Raw genomic sequence first — 22680 nt, forward strand, 5'->3', positions numbered from 1 at the left:
GATAACGAATCATTAGGTGTTTCGCCATGACGCGTCAACGAAACCAAGTTATTCACACGCACACGTGTTGTCGTCCGGAGGAGGGTTATGTGTGTGTGTGTGTGTGAGTGTATGTGTGTGTGAGTGTATGTCTGTGTGTGTGCGCTTGTGTGCGCGTTGTCGTCCGGAGGAGGGTTATGTGTGTTTGTGTGTGTGTCTGTGAAAAGAGCAGAGTGTGACAAGCTAGGAGATCTCCTCGCCAGTTGTTGGAGTTTTTGCTCAATAAAATAATGTCAAGTCCATCGTCTATATTTACATTCACCCACAGGCAGCCAAACTCCACATCTTACACTATGAAGCGTGTATGAACTGTGACTGCTTCTATATTGTTGATTAGCTGCTGGGCATTTCACTCTGTCTGTCGCATAAGGCAGTCAGTGTCGACCAATCGCAACAGACTGTCATCGGTCCAATCAGCACAGATTAGCTTCGTGCTAAGGGTTTGGGAACAAATGAATCAGTGGGCGATTCATACGGGAGTCGCTGGGATAATGAGGAAAATAAATGCAGATTATGAGACCATGAAGTGTTTTTTGACCTTGCATGCATATTAGACTGTTGTTGGAGACCCTTACATCCAAAATATGACTCTATTTCATGTATAATAGGGGCTCTTTAAATAAAAATTAAATTAAAGAGCTATGTAGTCGGGGGCTAATATCCCTGATAGGGTCTTCCAAGTTATCCAGTTAAACTCTGCTGTTATTTTGAGATTTCCGCCTGGATTTTGCCTACCCAAATTTAACAGCTTCCCAAATCCACATGCAGAGGTGGAAATGCACAAATTTGGAATCATTTTAAAGAAAACCCTTTGAATTTTCATAAAACACTATTGAAAGTGTTTAAAATATCTGTATATGTTGTCTGTGTTATAATAAACACCTAAAAAAGGAGGCGCTTTTTGTATTTTTTTTTTTATGAACTCATGAAAATCCAATAAATATAATTATAAAAATAAAAAAAAAAGGCGATCGGGTGAAATAAGCGTATAGGGGAATTGATCAACTAAATTGGCTGTAGTGTATGAGTGTGTGTGAATGTGTGTATGGGTGTTTCCCAGTACTGGCTTGCTGCTGGAAGGGCATCCGTTGCGTAAAACATATACTAAAATAGTTGGTGGCGACCTCTGAAATAGAGACTAATCTAACAAAAAATGAATGATAAAGTGAAATAATTAGCCGCTTTTCCACTATCGTGCTGAATCGTTCTTTAAACAGAACTGTTCCATTCCGTGCCAAACCGGGCCAGACAGCACGGATACGGTTTCATTTTCCACTGTCGTGCTGCGACAAAGCTCTTTAAAACATTACACAAAACGCATCAGTAGTTGCCTTGGTAACGCAATGTAAACGGCTCCCTTTGTTCAATTAAAGTTAAATAAGAGCCGAAACTATTTATTTATTTATTTTTCAAAAAAGCAAAAGCATGTGACTAAACACTGTTATGCCGCTCTATCAAATAGGGGTGCTAAATGTGCACCCTTATTTATTTATATGTTGCGCAGCTCTGGCTAAATTTTATTTGGAGGGAAAATTACCAAAATGTAACGTGATGATTAAAAATAATTGGAGGGGAAATAAATAATATTTAAAATCTCTGAACAAAACAGAAAAATAAACAATGATAAGACAACAATAATAGTGCATTTGCATTATAGTGGCAGAAATATAATTTTGGACAGGCCTTGTCAAAGGAGAGCGGGCACTTTCACTAATAAAAACACAGCACATAAATTATTTCATTTTTAACAATTAATTAAATTACACTGCGTATTTATATCAAAAGTTGATAATGATATAAAATATACTACATTTTGATGGTAAAATGAAACCATTTAAGCGATGGCTGGTATTTGTTTTACTATTCAAACATTAAATAACGAATGCAGCAAGTGAAAAAAACGAATATGAAACAACACATATATTGCAGGATTTAAAGCATATAAAGCACTAAAATGCTGCTTTATTATCTTTTTATTTTGATCATTTTATTTTTATTTTTATAATTATTTTTGTGTTCATATTTAACTAACAAGCTGTAGGCGAAATATTGCTAGACGTTTTAGAAAATATTTGCGTAGCTATATTAAAGATCACCACAAAAAAAAAAAAAAAACACACAGAAACATGTTACATGCCTCATAAATGTCATATAACTTATGTATAACTGAATCATATAATTGCCTATAGCTGAAATGATGAAAATTGCTCATTTTATTTTTATAAAACATTTGTCAAAACGTATTGATATTTTTTGAGTAAAAGCAATACTGACATTTAAGAATCCAAATTTATTTAATTCATTCATTCTTTTGACTTGTTTATTAGTGCATATGCTATAATATAAATCATACAACAGTACCTTGGACAGTTACAGTGCCGCTCCGTAAAGCTTTCAAGCAAAGTCTTTTGGACGGCCGACATTACAACACGAACACGCCGTCCTTCAGGTGGTCTCGCCGGTATTAACAAGCTGTCCTGGCTTTGAATTAAAAAGTGCAATTATTTCCTCGTTGTTAAAAGAGTCTGCAAGTTCGTGTTCCATGGATATGGTGATGTTGTTGTGGAATTTGGACATCGACGATGCAAAGCGTGACTTTATTCGCTTTATTCGATGCGCAGCAGGAAAAAAAAGTCAGCAGTGCAAGTCGCTGATGTCTCTCCCGGATCAGAGCGAGTTTTGTGCTGTGGAATACAGCGCTGCGTGCAATAAACTCACATTCAGCAGGCGAAGTAGGTCTGTATTCAAGTCAATAAAATAATAACTTTAATGAATAAAATATCTCCGTAAGAATGTGATGAGTTATTCACTTCTCTGCCAGAGACTGCTCTATGGTTTTAAAACCCCTTTCAAACTGTATCGTTTAGACCTGGATCATTATTTTATATTAAATGTACTGTAGTTTATTGAGGATGTCTGATGACTAGCGCGCTTCTGCTGAGCCAGCTGTGGTAGCTTAGCAACCAAGTCGCGACGTCAACACACAGAATCTGTCAGCACAGTTCAGCACGGTTGTCTAACCGTGCCGAGAATTCCGGGCCGAGAACGGTTTGTAATCGTGCCGCGCCGTTCCAGGCTCAGTGGAGAAACAACCGTAACCGTACCGAAGTGTTCTTAGAACGGTTTGGCACGATAGTGGAAAAGCAGCTAATAATGAGTTCTGAAAGAGGTCAAGTCTCAGCCAGGTGAGAAAAATAACTCAAAAATAACTCGACACATCACTTAACATAGAAAGTAACACAAAGTAACACACTTCGTTACCATTTTAGCGAGTAACTCAATATTGTAATGCATTACTTTCAGAAGCAACTTTCCCCAACACTGCAGCTATTCATAACAAAGTCCCCACTTCTATATTATAAGAAACTGCCCTGAAATGATCAGTAATCCCCTACTGTTCTTTTCCAGTGGGTCAGTGATTTAATTACAGCTCCTCTGTTACACAACACTGAACACACACACGCATGTAAAAGGTAAACCCTCCAGAGCAGATTAGCATCCTCAAGCTTGTCCAAACAAATCAATGACTGAGTTGCACACGCAGACACGTCTATAGCTTTAGTGCACTTAATAGTGTGATGATCTCCACTGACAAGCGGACGATAAATGACAATTATCCAGCGGGGAATTAGAGAGAATCAATGCTGGCTCGATGCTGAGCTACTGAACGCAGAGCTGGATAATCAATGATGATCACATTATACACTGATAAATAACCCAGAATCACTCCACACTGCTGTCAGAACACCACCAGAAACACACGTCTCACATGGGGGTGTGCTTTATGTGTACAGCTGAAGTCAGATTTATTCGCCCTCCTGTATGTTTTGTCCCCAATTTATTAAGATAAGATTTATTTAGCACATTTCTAATCATAATAGCTTTAATAACTCATCTCTAAAAACTCATTTATTTACTCTTTACCATGATGACAGCACATAATATTAGACTAGTTATTCTTCAAGACATGTAAAGGCTTCACTAGGGTAATTAGGGTAAAGTTAGGGTAATTAGGCAAGTCATTGTATAACAGTGGTTTGTTCTGGAGACAATCCAACACTAATATTGCTGAAGGGGCCAATAATATTGACCTTAAAATGGCTTTAAAACTATTAAAAACTGCTTTTATTCTAACCAAAATAAAACTAATAAGACTTTCTCCAGAAGAACAAATAATAGAGGAAATACTGTGAACATTTCCTGAATCTGAGAAACATCATTGGGAATTATTGCACAGGAAGGCGAAGAATTTTGCCATCAATTGTACATAAAAACCTTAGATAAATACATACACAGACAAGAAAAGTCAAATATAGTCAAATAAAATAATGATAAAAATAAAAAATAAACTTAATGAAGAAAAATAAAGAAATGAATTAAACAAAAGAGACTAACAAACACTGTATTTTTCATTTTAGAGTTTAGACGTTTCTTTTACACTGCTAGCATATTTTTAACAGTTAAATTCCGGCAACCTCAGCTGTCGTTTTTATCGTAAATTTTACTTATTTTATGTTTTTTTAACGGTGTAGGCTAAAACAAATGAAATGTAATAATTAACTGTAAAATGTAGACATTATTTCACGTTCCTATCATATTTTATTGGTTAAATTCTGGCAACTACAGCTGTCTTTTTTTTACTGTAAATTGTATGCATTGTTATTACAGTGTACGGGAAAAAATTATTAAATGCGATAACTTGATGTACAATTTAGAAATTTCTTTCACGTCGCTACTATATTTTTAACTATTAACTTCGGGCAAACACAAAATGTGTTTTTACAGTGTATGGCAAGAAAATGTATGAAATATGGTAATTTACTGTAAAATTTGGACATTTCTTTAACATTGCTAGCATATATTTTAATGGTTAAATTCCAGCAACTGCAGCTCGAAATTTTTTATTATTATAAATTTTGCTGATTTTATTTTCTACAGTGTATAGAAAAATATGAAATGTGGTAATTTACTATAAAATGTAGAAATTTCTTTTGCGTCGCTACTATATTTTTAACAGTTAAATTCCAGCAACAACAGCTGTCTTTTTCATCAGAAATTTTATTTATTTAATTTTTTTACAGTGTAATGCAAAAAAATAAAAAGAAATACTTTAGTTTAAATTTATGTTTATTTTACATTCCTACTGTATTTTTAACTATTATCGGTCAGCAATTACAGCTGTCTATTTTTTTACCGTTTACATTTTTTACAGTATATGGCAAAAAAAAAAATAGATGAAATACGGTAGTTTACTATAAAATCGCAACCACACACTATATACCGCAACCACAGCTGTCATTTCCATCCTAATTTTTACAGATTTTTTTCTATGTTGTATGGCAAACAAATATGAAATATGTTACTAACTGTAAAATGTAGACATTTATTTCACATTACTATTGCATTTTTAACAGTTAAATTCCAGCAACCTCAGCTGTCTTTTTATCGTAAATTTTACTCATTGCACTTTTTAACAGTATAGGCCAAAACAAGTGATGAAACTTGATAATTTACTGTAAAATGTAGACATTATTTCACGTTCCTATCATATTTTTAATGTTTAAATTCTGGCAGCTACAGCTGTCTTTTTTTACTGTAAATTTTTTTAAAGATTGTTATTACAGTGTATAGAAAAAAATGTATTAAATACAGTAATTTAATGTAAAATTTAGAAATTTCTTTTAAGTCCATACTATATTTTTAATTATTAACTTCGGGCAACCAGAGCAGCTTTTTTGTTACCGTAAAAATGTATTTTTACAGTGTATAGCAAAAAAATGTATGAAATATGGTAATTTACTGTAAAATGTTGACATTTCTTAAACGTTGCTAGCATATTTTTAATGGTTAAACTCCAGGAACCGCAGCTCGTAACTTTTTATTATTATAAATTTGACTGATTTTATTTTCTACAGTGTACAGAAAAAAATATGGTAATTTACTGTAAAATTTAGAAGTTTCTTTTACGTCCCTACTATATTTTTAACGGTTAAACTCCAGCAACCACAGCTGTCTTTTTTATCGTAAATTTTACTGATTGTGTATGGCAAAAAATTAAAAACGCTAATTTACTGTAAAATCTATAAGTTTATTTTACATTCATACTGTATTTTTATCTATTAACGGTCAGCAATGCCGGCTGTCCATTTTTTTACTGTCCAAATTTTTTACAGTATACCTATGAAAATATGGTAATTTACTATAAAATTTATGCGGGTAAATTACAGCAACCACAGCTATCGTAATTTTTACAGATTTGTTTCTACATTGTATAGCAAAAACATATTAGATATGGTAATTAAATGTAAAATGTAGACATATATTTTGCATTCCCATTGTTCCTATTACAGCCACAAGTGTTTTTTTACAGTAAATTTCAGAATTTTTTACAGTATATGACAAAAACAAATTATGAAATACAGTAATTTACTGTATAATTTAGAAATTTCTTTTACAATCCTACTGTATTTTTAATGGTTAAAATCCCTCAACCACAGCTGCTTTTTCACTGTAAATTTGACTGAGTTTATTTTTTACAGTAAATGGCAAAATAATCAATAAAACACAGTCATTTACTGTGAATTCTTTTATTTTATGTTGCTAACATATTTTTAACATATTTTTAATATATTTTTGTTTAACATACATTCACAGATTTTATACAGCCCGGTACACAAATATTGTGTGTGTGTGTGTGTGTGTGTCAGAGCAATGTGAGGCTTTATTTTAATTGTGAAATTCCAGCAAGCACAGCTGTCATTTTACAGTATATTTTATGGATTTGTTTTTACAGTGTTGAAACGGTACACAAAGGCTAATCTTCAGATGTGTGTGTGTATATGTGTGTGCGTCACAGCAATGTGAGGCTTTATCTGCACACCCTCAGCTGCTTCAGTATCAGTTCTACACGAGACATGGTAAACACGGAGAGTTTTACCATGTTCCTGTCGTGGTCACGTGCTGCTGGAGTGTGTTTGACTTTAGAAAAGCATGCTGGGAAACGCACAAAGCAGATCCTCAACACAATACACTGAGCAAATATGCTTCAGTCGGTGCTGCTCGCTGCTAAACACTCTGAACGCAGCTGTCGTGTCTTTCAGATCAGCAGTCAAGACCACGGGAGAAACAAATGACGATAACTAATACTTTTACCCTGCAAATCTGAGTTTTTTGTTCTTCAGTTCAGTGAAATTCATGTTTAAAGATATAAACGAGAAGAAAAGTCAGACATGTGGGATATAAACTTGACATATTAATCATGTGATAAACAAAAAAAACTTTTATTAAAAAAACATTAAAAATAATAATAATCTGAGGGGGCGACACGGTGGCTTAGTGGTTAACACTATGGCCTCACAGCAAGAAAGTCACTGGTTCGAGTCCAGGCATCATGGCCTAAACATCATGCACATCAAACTCTCTCTCTGCAGGTCAGGTCAGTGTGTCGAGTGTGTAGTGCATCAGTAATGGTGAACGCTGAGCTCTATCTGACCCTCTCTGACTTGCAGAATCAACAGGAAGTGAAGAGCTGTACATCTGTCACACACTGATAACACACACACACACTAATGCAACCCCCACACCACGGCTCCTAAACTGAACACACACACACACACATCTCAGCAGCAGCAGCAGCAGCAGCACCGCTTCACACTCTACACCAACACTGATTCATTTCATTTTACAATAGTTTAATGTGTAATTTGTTGATTTATTTTCATTTATTGTTGTACATTGGGGTGACACAGTGGCTCAGTGGTTAGCACTGTGGCCTCACAGCAAGAAGGTCGCTGGTTTGAGTCCCGGCTGGGTCAGTGTGTGTTTCTGTGTGGGGAATTAATGAACTAAACTGGCTGTAGTGTATGAGTGTGTGTGAATAAGTGTGTATGGGTGTTTCCCAGTACTGGGATGCAGCTGGAAGGGCATCTGCTGTTTAAAACATATGCTGGAATAATTGGCGGTTCATTCCACTGTGGTGACCCCTGTTTAATAAAGGAACTAAGCTGAAGGAGAATGAAAGAATGAAAGAAATGCATTACTTGCTGCTTCTTAGTTATTATGTGCTACATTTAACAGCAATGTTTCAATATAATTAAATGAGTGCTGTCAAACAATCATAACAACATGCAAATAATTATAATAAAAAATAATAATAATTAATAAATAAATAAAAAATATATATTTACATAATATTTGTGAGCTCACTTGTATAAATATTATGTGTCTATATAAAAATAAATAAAATACAAAAAATTCACAACTAAAATATTTAAACATATTTATATTTATTTCTAATTTGTATTAAATTATAAATATGTAATTTATTAAAACTTTTCTCCATTATATATACAAATATATATATAGTTTTATAGTTTTTACATATTTATAGTTTATATTTTTCCTGTTCCTGTTAAATCATTCATTCATTCATTCATTTTCTTGTCGGCTTAGTCCCTTCATTAATCCGGGGTCGCCACAGCGGAATGAACCACCAACTTATCCAGCATATTTTTACACAGCGGATGCCCTTCCAGCCGCAACCCATCTCTGGGAAACACCCACACAAACTCATTCACACACACACACACACTAAAGACAATTTAGCCTACCCAATTCACCTGTACCGCATGTGTTTGGACTGTGAGGGAAACCGGAGCACCCGGAGGAAACCCACACGAATGCTGGGAGAACATGCAAACTCCACACAGAAACACCAACTGAGCCAGCTGCTGATGCTCGAACCAGCGACCTTCTTGCTGTGAGGCGACAGCACTACCTACTGCGCATTTATTATTAATATTATTGAAATACTATTATTTGTTTACTTATTAATTGTACTCTAAATACGCTGCAGGTCACATAAATCTATCAAACATTATTTGTTAATTAATAATTGTTTTATTTTCAAATGTATTATACATACACAGTGTGCTTAATCCCGGTAAGACCATATTGCCCCACACTTCAGTTCACAGCTATAATGAGCAGGAGTGACCCTGTGATTGACAGCTCTGTCCACCAAGCCCCTCCCCCCGCCGCTGACACAAAGAGTAAGGCGTGGCTTAGTAATGATTGACAGGTCTCCCACGGGGGCTGCTGCATTTCTGCGGCGCTAAGCTGTAAATCAATGCTGCTTTTAAAGTGCTGATCAGAGCGTTTGGAGGAGCTGCAGACGGACAGAAGCTCTCAGCGATCACACACACACACACACACACAGCTGCTCTGGTGCTGTAAAACAGGTCAGAGATCAGCTGATGGATAGACTGATTTCACTGAGGACAGCACACGCCACCTGCTGGCCAGACTGAAGCATTGATGAAGCGCTCAACCTAATATTAGCTTGCCTTCTGCCTCTCTGCTGAAAAACAGTGGTGGACAGAGTACTGGAAGATCATCAGAGGTGTGAAGTAACACATTACAAATACTCACACTACTATAAGTGAGTATTTTTCCTCAGGAATTGTAATGTATTAAGCCTTTTTATAAATGTGAACTTTTACTTTCCCTTGAGTACATGTTTACTGCAGTATCTGTGCTGTTACTCCACTACTGTCCTTCACCCTGCATCACTACTTTAATATTTCTGGTCTATGAGGATTAGAAGAATCAGGTCTGTGATTCCTGTCCAATCAAATCACACAGAGAAGGTGAATCTCATCATAATGAACTTCAACACATGGGTGATTTATAATCTCAGCAAACTGTCTGGAAGCATTGAAAGTGTCCAAGAAGATGTCCAAAAACATCACACATTGACCCAGAGACTGTTTAGATGTTACTGATGAGATGCGGATGTTTACTGTATGATGACCGAAATAGCCTTAAAGAGTCACGAAACACCAGAACACATGTGTTGAGCTGTTGACAGTGGTATATGTGTCCCACACTGCTGTAAACACTATTAGGACACCTATATTTCACTAAAAAGTGTAAATTGGTTGTTTTTGCGTTATTTCAAGCAAATTCGTACTTCCAGTTTGAAACTATTGAAGCTGCGTCACGGTCATGAGATAATAGCGTGTATTCCAGCGTGCAGACTGGACGTCTGTGCCAGAGTGTGTCTTATTACGTCTTACAGTGTGCTGCATTAATGCATGAGTAAAGCTTGGTTCAAACCAATCAGCGCGCTCTATTGTGCAACTTCATTAATATTCATTACTGTCACAGTGTTTAGACGACAGAGACGCCACGTTGTGTTGGCGAAACAAGCGTGAAGTGTTGCTTTTATAGTTTGCTGCAGTGAAGTTTTGTTTTCATTTTCTCTCTGTGAGAGCGCAGCTGGAGTCACGTGTGGATTAACAGTGTACGCGACGCTCCACAACAATAACTTACGTGTCTAAGGAGGATTATTGTTTACCTGAGAGCTGTTCTCATCTGCAAACGCTGAGATCCGGATTCACTTTAGTCTCCTCTTAATAAAGACGCGGCTCTAGTTGCTGGTGATTGTCCTGTCTCTACAGATTTGGGAAGTGAGCGACCAGTGCTCTTTGTTTATTCAGTTTGTTCATATCGAACTAACTATTGCACCGAGTGTAAACATGTCAGCACCACAACCAAACTTTAACCTCGTGTAGGATTTTCACCGCATTTTGTGACCGGAATAACACACGCGGCTTTCTGACGCAACCTGCCGTGTGCATCTAAGTTTCCGGGAAATGCTGAGTTTTTTTTCTCTCATTCGCCGTGCGGTATCAAACATTGCATGAAAAATACACACTTACAGCAGTTCCTCGAGTCAAATATCTCGTTTGTCGCGAGGGACATGACTGAACTCCCTGAATGAAAGAGTCAAACTGCAGTTAAAGTCCACCATTTAATCATTTGGCAAATAATTCGACTACAGATGTCCATGTAGGTTAAACACCATCACTTTCTCTTGTGTGTGTGTGTGTGTGTGTGTGTGTGTGTGTGTGTGTTTTGACTCTGAAACTCGCGCGTGCCCAAATAGACACTCCCACACCCTCCCACTTTTCTTCCTCCGACACTCCCCCCTAAACAGAGCTGGACACGCCCACTTTTCTGACTTTTTCCAAAGTAGAGGTGTGAAAACACCCTGCTGAAACGAGGGGGTCTAATGACCCTTTAAGCACCCAGCAGGCACAAGACATCAATATTGAAGTCAGATTGACGTTGTACCCTAACATCATGGACTTTGCATTTTGTTTGGAAATGAAAATTGGATTGACGTCAGAACTCAACGTCAGACCAACGTCCAACCTAAAATCAACCAAATATCAACGGCTAATGATGTTACAGCTTGAGGTTGTGTGGATGTTACCACTATGATGTCTATCAGATGTTGGATTTTGGTTGCCATAGCTGATGAATAAATATCAGTATTTGACATCAATATGACGCTGGTTTAAGATGTTGGCTCGACATTTCTAAAACAACCTAAAATCAACCAAATATCAACGTCATTCGATGTCATTATTGGACATCAAAATATCACTGTCCTTAATCGTAGTCACTGAATTTTGGTTACCTGACGTCACAACCTAAATCTAACCAAATATTAACGTCTTATGATGTGTGTCTGCTGGGCTATAACTAAATGCACTACAGAATGTTACGTTTACAAACACATGCACAAATTACATGCGAGTGCATCAACTTTATATAGCGTAATACTCACATATAAAGGCATAGTGTAGCTCCACCCCTTAAAAACAGCCAATAGTGTGTTGTTTCTCTCACAGCTCTGCCAGAGAGAGTGGTTGGGCTCAAGCACATCAAATGAACAGCCAATGAGAAGAGTGGGCGGGGCATGTCAGACCCTAGAGAGCATTTGATTGGTCATTAGATTTGTTGAAATACTGAAGTATGAGACGACGTAAAAAAACACTGTTTATTTCACAGGGACTTTAATGCCTGACTCACTCGGGGCGTCAGCGTCAACGCTTGACGGTGGGTGTGTCTGAAGTTGGGGCTGACGCGATCATCATAGCAGCGCCAGCCAATGAAATTAGTCCGCAAGCGACTACAGTCTGAGCTGGGGTATTCTCATAAAGCGATCTGATTGGCTGACGCTTTCATTGGCGGTTGAGAAGTTGAGTAATTCCCAACTTCTGCAGCGGGAAACGCCACTGAAGCAGCACAGATAGATCCCCAATGCAGTTCAGCGTCACCCAGTCAAAGTGGAGGAGAAGCGATGACGCTGACGCCAAGTGTGAATCGGGCGTAAGGATATCTATAATCTATAACAGAGGAGAGATTATACAGTCTGCACAGTAGAGACATCATCACAGCTGTGGACAGACCATAGAGTGCTTTACAAGTGTGTGTGTGTGTGTGTGTGTGTGTGTGTTACTTGTATTCCTATTGTAATGAAGACCAAATGTCCCCGTAAGGATAACTGTATAAGTGTGTGTATGTGTGTGTGATGGGTAGTGTCACACTGTCCTGATGCCGCTGTGTGTGTGCGTGTGTGTGTGTGTGATGGGTAGCGTCACACTGTGCTGATGGTAAGGATAGCTGTATCTGTGAGTGTGTGTACCTTATATATCCCTAATGTTATGAGGATCAATTGTCCCCATAAGGATAGCTTTACAAGTGTGTGTGTGATGGGCAGTGTCACGCTGTCCTGATGCTGCTGCTGTGTGTGTGTGTCTATGTGTGTGTATGAGGTGTAGCGTCACACTGTCCTGATGCTGCTGCTGCGGTGTGTGTGTGTGTCTCTGTGTGTGTATGAGATGTAGCGTCACTCTGTCCTGATGCTGCGGTGTGTGTGTGTGTGTGTGTCTGTGTGTGTTTGTGTGTACTTTGTGTCCCTTACATTTTGAGAACCCTATGTCCCCATAAGGATAACTGTTCAAATGAGTGTGTGATGGGTAGCGTCACACTGTCCTGATGCTGCTGAGTGTGTGTGTCTCTGTGTTCGTGTGTGTGTGTGTGTGTGTGTCTCCTGCACAGGAAGCCATTTTGTTCCAGATCTGTGCAGGAGAGACAGCAGGTCTGATGAGCAGAAACAGCCTGACCAATGACAGATCAGTGTGTGTGAAAAACACTCAGAGACACGCGCTCGACCTCCCTGCTTCAGCACACACACACACACACACACACTCCTCCTCCTCCTCTTTGTCTGTCTGCTTGTGTAACTGCTGCTGTTGGCGTTTGCTGTTTTCGCAGCGCTCTGCTTTAAGTGGTTTTCCTCTGATCAGGCACGTGTGAGTGTGTGTGTGTGTGTGTGTGTGTGTGTGTGTGTCTCTGCATCAAACAGAGAAAGATGTCAGGAGGTGCTTGAGAGAATGCACACACGTTCAAGACTAGAGATCTGACATATGGATGTATCTGATCATGTACAGCTGAAGACTAAAGGATGAGCTCTGCTCTCATAATAATATGAACTTAATATTTGTCATATCAAACAAACTGTCTTTTCTTTACTATTCAGAGAAGAGAGTTTGTTGTCAGTCCAATTTAATGTATAAAAGTCAAATATTTCTATTAGACAAGACATTTTTAATATAATTCTATGCGGAGAGAAATCATTAATTAGTTAAATGCTCATGCTAATGATGCTATGACTATAGTAACTGATCTAATTATAGTTGCTATGGTGCTTTATAGTTGTTGATGTAGGAATTCTATTGTAGCTATGGTGACAACAACTACAGTATTCGATCTGGTGTGGTAATTCTATAGTTGCTATGGCAGGTTCATAGCCGGGGGAGTTCGGGTGGTTCGGAAGACCCACCCAGAACTTGTCCCATTCATGAGCTCATTTGTCCTGTTTTGACTGCTAGGCCATCATAAACAGTAGAAATAACCCATCGATAAGGGCTTCAAGACCAAGCGGAATCCAGCTGTGGCTTCAGTTAAGTTTAGTTTTGGCCAATGCAAAAATTATTCAAGAGTCCAACATCCAGCTGTGCAAGAAATCGTCTGACATAAGTCATCTTCCGCCACTGTATTGTTTTTAAATAGAGAAAACGCTTGAGAACTACTTTTTATTCTGTAAATCTTGGACCTTATTCTTCAAAGAAAACATGACCAATAAAAAAGTGTGGAGCAGCCAATATGAAAATCAATTTGACTATTATTTTGGCTATTGTTGTAATCCAAGAATTTTCAAATGTACTTTTTTTACAAGACAGCCAAGAAAAATGGTAAAACTCTGAAATATTATTATTATTATTATTATTATTATTATTGTCATGTTTTGATTTTTAATTTTTCAATGGCCATATTCTGACCGAGGAGAGTTGAAAGTGCTGGCCAGTTTGCTTAATGTTTAATTATTTTTTTCTAATGATAAATGATGTAATACATTTGTATTTTAAACATATGTCACATTAATTTATTTTCAACAAAAACAAATAGTTAAGTCAAAAGGTGTGGTTATGAAGACCATCCGACAACATAATCCAGCTAAAATAGTGCTTAAAATGCCACTAAATTCAGTATTTAAATCTTATAAATTAATAGAAAATGAGGCAAATAACTGCAAAAAAGTCCAAAAAGAACCATGCCTTTTACCAGGCTGGCTACAGGTCTGTATGGTAACACAACAGCTACACTAATTGATCTGTTGTGGTGATTCTACAGTTGCTATGGTAACACAACAGCTACACTAATTGATCTGTTGTGGTAATTCTACAGTTACTATGGTAACACAACTACAGTAATTGATCTGTTGTGGTGATTCTACAGTTACTATGGTAACACAACTACAGTAATTGATCTGTTGTGGTGATTCTACAGTTGCTATGGTAACAATAACTACATTAATTGATCTGTTGTGATTCTACAGTTGCTATGGTAACAATAACTACAGTCTCGAGCCAAAAAGATTCAAACGGCTGCGTCCGCTCGTACGTGAAGACTAAGGTAATTAATAATTGATCTGTAATGGAAATTCTATGGCTGCTATGGTGACACAACAATTACTGTGGTAATTGATATCTTGTGTTCATTCCGTAGTTGCCATGATAACGACTATAATAATTGATCTGTTGTTGTAATTCTACAGTTGCTATGGTAACACAACTATAGTAATTGATCTGTTGTTGTAATTCTACAGTTGCTATGGTAACACAACTATAATAATTGATCTGTTGTGGTAATTCTACAGTTGCTATGGTAACACAACTATAATAATTGTTCTGTTGTTGTAATTCTACAGTTGCTATGGTAACACAACAGCTCTTGCAATATAAACAAATGACCCAGTACTGTAGTTTTCTTCATAATTAGCATATGATGGTTTCACCGTTTAAGAACAACAACACTGCCTGGTATAAATATAATAATATTATGAGAATAAAAAAACAAACAAAAGAAATTTAGCATTTAGAAGTTGCAGAGAAGCAAGAACAAACCATAACATCACAAAAACTACTGTCTGTCACACACACTACTTCTCTTGAAGTCACTAAAACACAAGTATGCGTGCATCTTCTGTGAAACAAAAGTCCAACCGCAATCTCTACGGACAGAATTAAAGTGTCCAGTGAATTACCAAACAAACTCAACAGTGCATGAAGTTACAAAGCCACAACAATCACCACAAACACACACACACACACAGGTCCATAAATCCACACACTCCTGCTTCAGAGTTCTGCATTAGAGAACGAGAGACAGACAGATGCTGGATTTACAGATGCTCCAACACACCCTCGCTCACCTGCTGGAGTTCACCTGCACACGTGTGTAAACGAATCTCATGCTTCATAAAGCTTCAGATGTGATATTTTCCAGGAAGGACTTGCTTTAGTGAAGCAGAAACACTGAATAATGAGTCCCTCCATACGATCAAGCATTCACAACTCATTTTGCATCTGTACATTTACATCACATTTATCTGTTCAGAGGATGCTTTTATCCAAAGGAGGAGCAAAAGAGTCTAAATGACCTGACTCCCCACATGAAAAATACTATAGTAGTGAATAGAGTAGTCAGGGTTTATGCAGGAATCCTAAAGGTCATTTCAATATCTTTTAAGACTTTTTAAAGACCTCATCACCACTTCAAGCTGTAATCAGGATCAAACCTTTGACTCAATAAACAGCTGTTAATGAACAGTTATAGTTAAATAAATCAATGGAGCACAACAATGCAGCAGAACTCAGATAAGTTCAGAAGAAACAAAGCTGGAGAGAATAAACTACGCGGTTGTTTTCAGCGACAGGCTTCAGCCACTGATTAAACTCGTCTTTCTCCAAACAGGAGTACACACACTTACATTTTCCCATTTTGCCGTCTGTTTTGCTCCACGGTTTCACTACATGTAGAAAGCATTACATCACCTTCCTGCGTTTGTCGTAAATTACATGACATCACCTGGACGCACCAAGGCCTGAACCAATCGTGTGGATCGAGCACGCCGTTGTTAATATTAAAAGGAAAATAAATATATATTTATGTTTTTTTGGAGTCAAACTCTTTGGACACCACTTAAACAAAATTTAAGACCTCGTAAAAACGTGATCAAGACTTTTCAAATCCTTTTAAGGGCCTAAATTTTCTCATCATTGATTGATTAACTATTAATAATTTAAGACCCCGCGAACACCCTGGAAGTGTTTTCTAAACCATACAACAGATAAATGAATCATTTGTGGTGACTCTTTAGTTTCTATGGTAATACAACAACTACAGCAATAGATCTTTATTGGTAATTCTATAGTTGCTATGGTAACACAACAACTACATTAATTGATCTGGTTTGGTAATTCTACTGTTTCTATGGTAACAACAATTATACTAATCTATGTGTTGTGATAATTATATAGTTGCTATGGCAATCCAACAACTATTGTAATTGATCTTTTATGATAATTCTATAGTTGCTATGGTAACACAACAACCACAGGTAATTGATCTGTTGTGATAACTTTATAGTTGCTATGGTAACACACACAACTATCGTAATATAAACAAATGACCCAATAATGTATGTATGGTTTCTACAACTACAGGGTATATTATACTAGAATATATACACCACAGTTGACTGTAGTAAAATCTAAATGCTACAGTATGTTTTACACAGCGGACCCTTCCAGCTGCAACCCAGTACTGGGAAATACCCTTACACACTCATTCACACACACACTCATACACTACGGCCAATTTAGTTGATCAGTTCCCCTATAGCGCATGTGTTTGGACTGTGGGGAAAACCGGAGCACCCGGAGGAAACCCACACCAACACGGGGAGAACATGCAAACTCACAGAAACTGTGGAGACTCAAACCAGTGACCTTCTTGCTGTGAGGCCACAGTGCTAACTACTAAGCCACCACGTCACTGCACACTTTTTGATGTGGGTCAACTCCTCAACACAGTGTTTAATAAAGTGCAGCGCTTGCATTAATGTACAGTAAATAGTCTCTCAGTCAGGCTCTTACTCCTCATGTTTAACCCCAGCTCAGCCCTGACCTGATGATCTGACACATCCAACACACTGTAAACACTGAAGACATGAGAGATCCGGAGGCCCGTTTGGCCCCTGAGAGCCTCCGTCTAAATGAAACACATTTGGATCAGACACATTCCCTGGAAAGATGGAAATATTTATCCGGCGTTGCACAACACTGGAGGAGCTTAAGACGGTTTGGGCAAAGACTGAAGCGCTTTCCTAAAATAACTCAGCACACACTTGTTGATTTAAATGAATGCATTATTGTTAAAAACACAGTGTTCTTGCATATGTTTCCGTGTAGTCAATATCCAGACGCATTTTAAAACTGGAATGTGCAGCAAATATTCACATTCATATACACTCTTCATCACATTATTTCATTCACCTATTTTCATTTTTGAGCCCTTTAACAGCGGAATGAACTGCCAATTTATCTAGCATATGTTTTATTGGGGATGCCCTTCCTGCCGCAACCCATCACTGGGAAACACCCATACACTTCTATTCACACTCATACAGTATGGACAATTTAGCTCACCCAGTTCCTCTATAGCGCATGTGTTTGGACTGTGGGGGAAACCAGAACACTCGGAGGAAACCCACGCCAACACGAGGAGAACATGCAAACTCCACACAGAAACACCAACTGACCCAAGCAGGACTCGAACCAGCGACCTTCAATTGACAGCGCTGCCAATAGCGTCACCCTCATCACATTATATGAGATGCTATTGTTTAGTTCTCTATTATACTATAAGGATCATTTTTGATGGCACTAACACTGAGTTACTGTCATTTACTGTGTTGATTGTGATTTACTCGCATCTTAAATGTGTCATCTTTCATCTTAAATTTACATCTATTTTAATGTCATCCACTGTTCACTCTTAAGGCGGTAATATTCATGCATTTAGTCTTCTCCCATTGTTTAATCAAAGGGTGCAGATGAAAAAATACAGACAGACCATAATACAGACACACGTGCAGACTCCAGAGTTCTGCCTTTGTACAGAAAAACCAATATTGATTTTATTAAAGCAGTTCATTAATATCACCTATATTCAGTGCAGAGTTTGTGTATTGCGAGGTCCCGGAACAGATTGGGGTAACGGATCCGGCATGTTACCCGAGGATGTAGTCGGAGGGGTGTTGCAGATGAAGGTTAAGAGCGGGGAAGGGGGTTGCCGCGGACGAAAGTCAAGAAGGTTGGGGAGTCGTGGAAAAAAGTGAAAGTGACCAGCGGACGGAGGAGGAGGGCGGTTGAGGATGGGGATCGGTAAAATAAGGTGTTGAATCAGATTTCAGAGGTATGGCCCATAGATATATATACACTAGATGTCGCCTGGCCTATTGTTGTCTATTGGACGGAATGCGTCAATAGTGCCGCCATCTTGCTACAGGGTAGCGCTCCTTTAAAATGAATGCGGGACCAATGTACAGTGGAGGACTGTGACCATCCAAAGCCAGAGATATACACATATACACATATATCTGTGATGGGGAGTTTTCCTGGATGTTAGTATGTCATTTTTATTTTGTAATTACGAAAATTATAATTTGACATCACTTTTCTACATTGATGGATCAGTGACCGCACGGGCATTCCTGACAAAAAGCTTGTGTTTGTGTGTACAGAAATGTACTATTCACCCTCCCTGTTAAATTTGATCTAATCATGTCCTGAAGCACAGCTCCTCTCCTGCTTTCACTGCTCATACTGACGGAGGGAGCGATTCGTTTGTGAATGAATCCCCCGAACGACTCTTTCACTAACGTTAGCCGACAATAATACAAGTTTCTGGCAGTGCAGCATCACGTTGTCATATTTCTTTTGCATTGTTTGCTGATTTTATTCAACAAAACTAGCATAAGCCGAGTGTTTAGTGTGAGTTGGAGCTGCTTTGCTGTATGGTGAATGCAGTAAGTGACTGTTATCATCAATAACGTTACCTGATTAGCACAAAAGTTCAGAACATACAAAAACAGAAAAAACTGAATATTACCTATGAAATGTTCTGCCTTTGTGCTTTGTTTTCTTTGTTTGCTCGTTACTACACCAGTAGACAGCGCTAAAGTCCCGCATCTTCACGCAATAACACTGTCTTGACTAGTGCGGTTAAATGACATTTGTCCTGGGAGCACTGTACCAATGTGGCGGCGCTATTGACGCATGCTCAGCGTCCCTATGCGATATCTAGTGTATATATCTATGGGTAAGCCCTGCCTATATTGTTATCTATTCAGTAAGGTAAATTTAAGTTTTATAACCTATTTAGTTTTCCCTGTGATGGGTTGCTGCTGGAAGAGTATCCACTGCGTAAAAACGTGTTGGATAAGTTGGCGGTTCATTCCGCGGTGGCAACCCCGGATTAATAAAGGGACTAAGCCGACAAGAAAATGAATGAATGAACCTGTTTAGTGAGATGAATTTAGTTATTATAACCTACTTTATAAGATTGGTACTATCAGCTATGCTGATGACACCCAGATCTACTGAGCCTTATTACCTAATGACTACAGCCTAACAGCCTCGGCCAATGCACTGATGAAAAGAACAGTTGGATGTGCCAAAACTTTCTTCAGTTAAACAAAGAGAAAAAAATTGCGTTTGGGAACAGGGATGAGCTTCTCAAGGTGAATGTGTACCTTGGCTCTAAAGGTCAAACAACACAAAACAAGGTCTAGAATCTTGGTGTGACTCTGGAGTCAGATCTGAGTTTCAGTAGTCATGTCAGAGCAGTCAGTAAATCAGCATACTATCATCTCAAACACACTGCAGGAGTCAGATTGTTCATTTCCAGTGAGGACTCTGAGAAACTTGTTGATGCTTTTATCAGCAGCAGGGTGGATTACTGTAATGCTCTCCTCACTGGCCTTCCCAAACACACAGTCAGACAGTTGCAGTTCATCCAGAACGCTGCGGCCAGGACTCTGACCAGAACCAGGAAATCAGAGCACATCACACCTGTCCTCAGGTCTCTACACTGGCTGCCAGTTACATTCAGAATAGAGTTTACAGTATTATTACTGCTCTATACATCACTGAATGGCCAAGGAGCTGAATACATTACAGATATGCTCACTGAATACAAACCCAACAGATCACTCAGATCTTTAGGATCACATAAACTAGAAACTCCAAGAGTTCAGTCAGAGCAGGGTGAATCCGCCTTCAGCTCCCTGCTGGAGTCAGCTTCAGGAAATGATCAGATGTGCTCCAACATTAGACACGTTCACATCAAGACTGAACACACATCTGTTCAGCTGAGCCTTTACTGACTGAGCACTGTGCTGTGGCCCACAGATCGCACTATTATGGGTTTCTTTTCTTCTTTTTCATTCTTTTATAACCTGTTTAACACATTTCCTTCTGTATTTCTCGATTTCCATATTGTTTGTTTCTATTTTATTGTCTCCTTTATTCCTGTTTATGTAAAGCACTTTGAATTGCCGCTGTGTATGAGATGTGCTATAGAAATGAACTGGCCTTGCCTTAGGATTAAGGACTTTATCTGATGTCTACACACTTTTCAAAGCTTAAAAACTGTCTGACTGGACTAAACCCTGAGCGTTTGGAAGGATGTCCACAACTGTACAAACCCTGAAAAACACATGAAAGTATTGACCGGCAGACCAATCACATGAAGCAAACGCTCTTCTGCAAGCACATCTGCAGGACACTTGTTTGATGTTGCATGAGTGTGTGTGTGTGTGTGTGTGTGTGTGTGTGTGTCTCGCAGCAGGGGTTGACTTTAAACGCACTGTGACCTTTACCCTCCAATCAAGCCACTTCACAAACTCCTGCGCTGATTTATTTGCAGCTATAAAAGCGTCTCTGTGCTCCGCATCTGATCTGCTATTTAACAACAACAACAACAACAACAGTCTTCAGAAATGTAGGCCATGACTGGATCAAGCTGACGGCGGAGAGAACACCGCGGTCGTAAATGTCACCAATGCAAACCAGCTGTTGGAGAATTAAAAGCACCTCCATTTTCTCCTCGCACTTCAAACGCAGCAAAAGTCAAGCGTCAGAAGACGGGCAGCCATGTTTCTGTGCGCATCTGAAGCCGCTGTGCTGTCGGTGTGTGTGTGTGTGACTGACGCTCCGCTCTGCTTACCGGGACACGCGCAGCCTCCCACCGACATCTTCTCACATGCCGTCGCTGGAGCCGCAGCCGGACGCGGGAATGGAGACGCTCAGATTCTCCTGCGCTGCTGCTCCGGACCACCGAGACTGCTGCTGATACTGCTGCTGCTGCTGCTCACATGGGCGTCTGTTTCCACACACACACACACACACACACTGAGAGAGAGAGGGAGGGAGAGAGAGAGGAAAAGAGAAGGAGAGAGAGGGAGAGAGTAGGAAAGGTTAAAAAAAGAACAAGCACAAAGGAATGAGAGCAGAGAGAGAGACGGAGACGGAGACGCGGGAGTTGCAGTTCACTGGCTCTCATTAGTGTGCAGAAAACAGCACTGCTGGGGGGAGAGACAGAACCACAGACAGATGAACAGACAGACAGAACCACAGACAGAGAAGACCACAGACGGACAGAACCACAGACGGACAGAACCAAAGACAGAAAGACAGACAGAACCACAGATGGACAGAACCACAGACAGACAGACAGAATCACAGACGGATAGAACCCCAGACAGACAGACAGACCCACAGACAGTTAGACAGAACCAGTAACAGACATTACCACAGAACAATAGACAAACGAACAGACAAAAGCACAGATGAACAGAAACCAAAAACAGATGGACTGATCCACAAATAGACAGAACCAAAGATGGACAGAACCACAGACAGAACCAAAAACAGACAGAACCACAGAATGACATACAGAAAACAGACAGACGGACAGAACCACAGAGAAATGGACAAAACCATGAACGGACAGAGCCAAAGACAGACTGGCAGAACCACAGAGAGAGGAACAGAACAACAGACAGACTGAACCAAAGACAGCAGGACAGACAGAATTACAAACAGATGGATAAACAAAACCATAGACGGACCAAACTACAGACGGCAGAACCACAGACAGTCAGAACAACAAACAGAACCCCAGACAGACAGAACCACAGGCAGACAGACAGAACCACATACAGACAGACAGACAGACAGAACCACAGACGGGCAGAATAACAGACAGAACCACAGACAGATGCACAGAACTACAAACAAGACAGACAGACTTCAAATCTACCAGAGTAGACAGACGTAAATGTGAACCCAAAGGGAACCAGCAAAACACAACTTTTTC

At 39.0% G+C, this 22680-nt stretch overlaps 1 protein-coding gene across 1 annotated transcript in view; it reads right to left on the minus strand.

The window, feature by feature from the left end:
* Positions 1-21649, minus strand: part of ldb1b (LIM-domain binding 1b) — a 47539-nt gene extending 25890 nt beyond the window's left edge. Inside the window, 1 exon segment of the mRNA NM_001362321.1 lies at positions 21529-21649. Coding sequence (NP_001349250.1) covers positions 21529-21556 — 28 coding nt within the window. The 5' untranslated portion in view covers positions 21557-21649.
* Positions 21650-22680: the final 1031 nt, after the last annotated feature.

Source organism: Danio rerio, chromosome 11 (assembly GCF_049306965.1).
Source record: "Danio rerio strain Tuebingen ecotype United States chromosome 11, GRCz12tu, whole genome shotgun sequence".
In the NCBI taxonomy this organism is placed as follows: domain Eukaryota; kingdom Metazoa; phylum Chordata; class Actinopteri; order Cypriniformes; family Danionidae; genus Danio; species Danio rerio.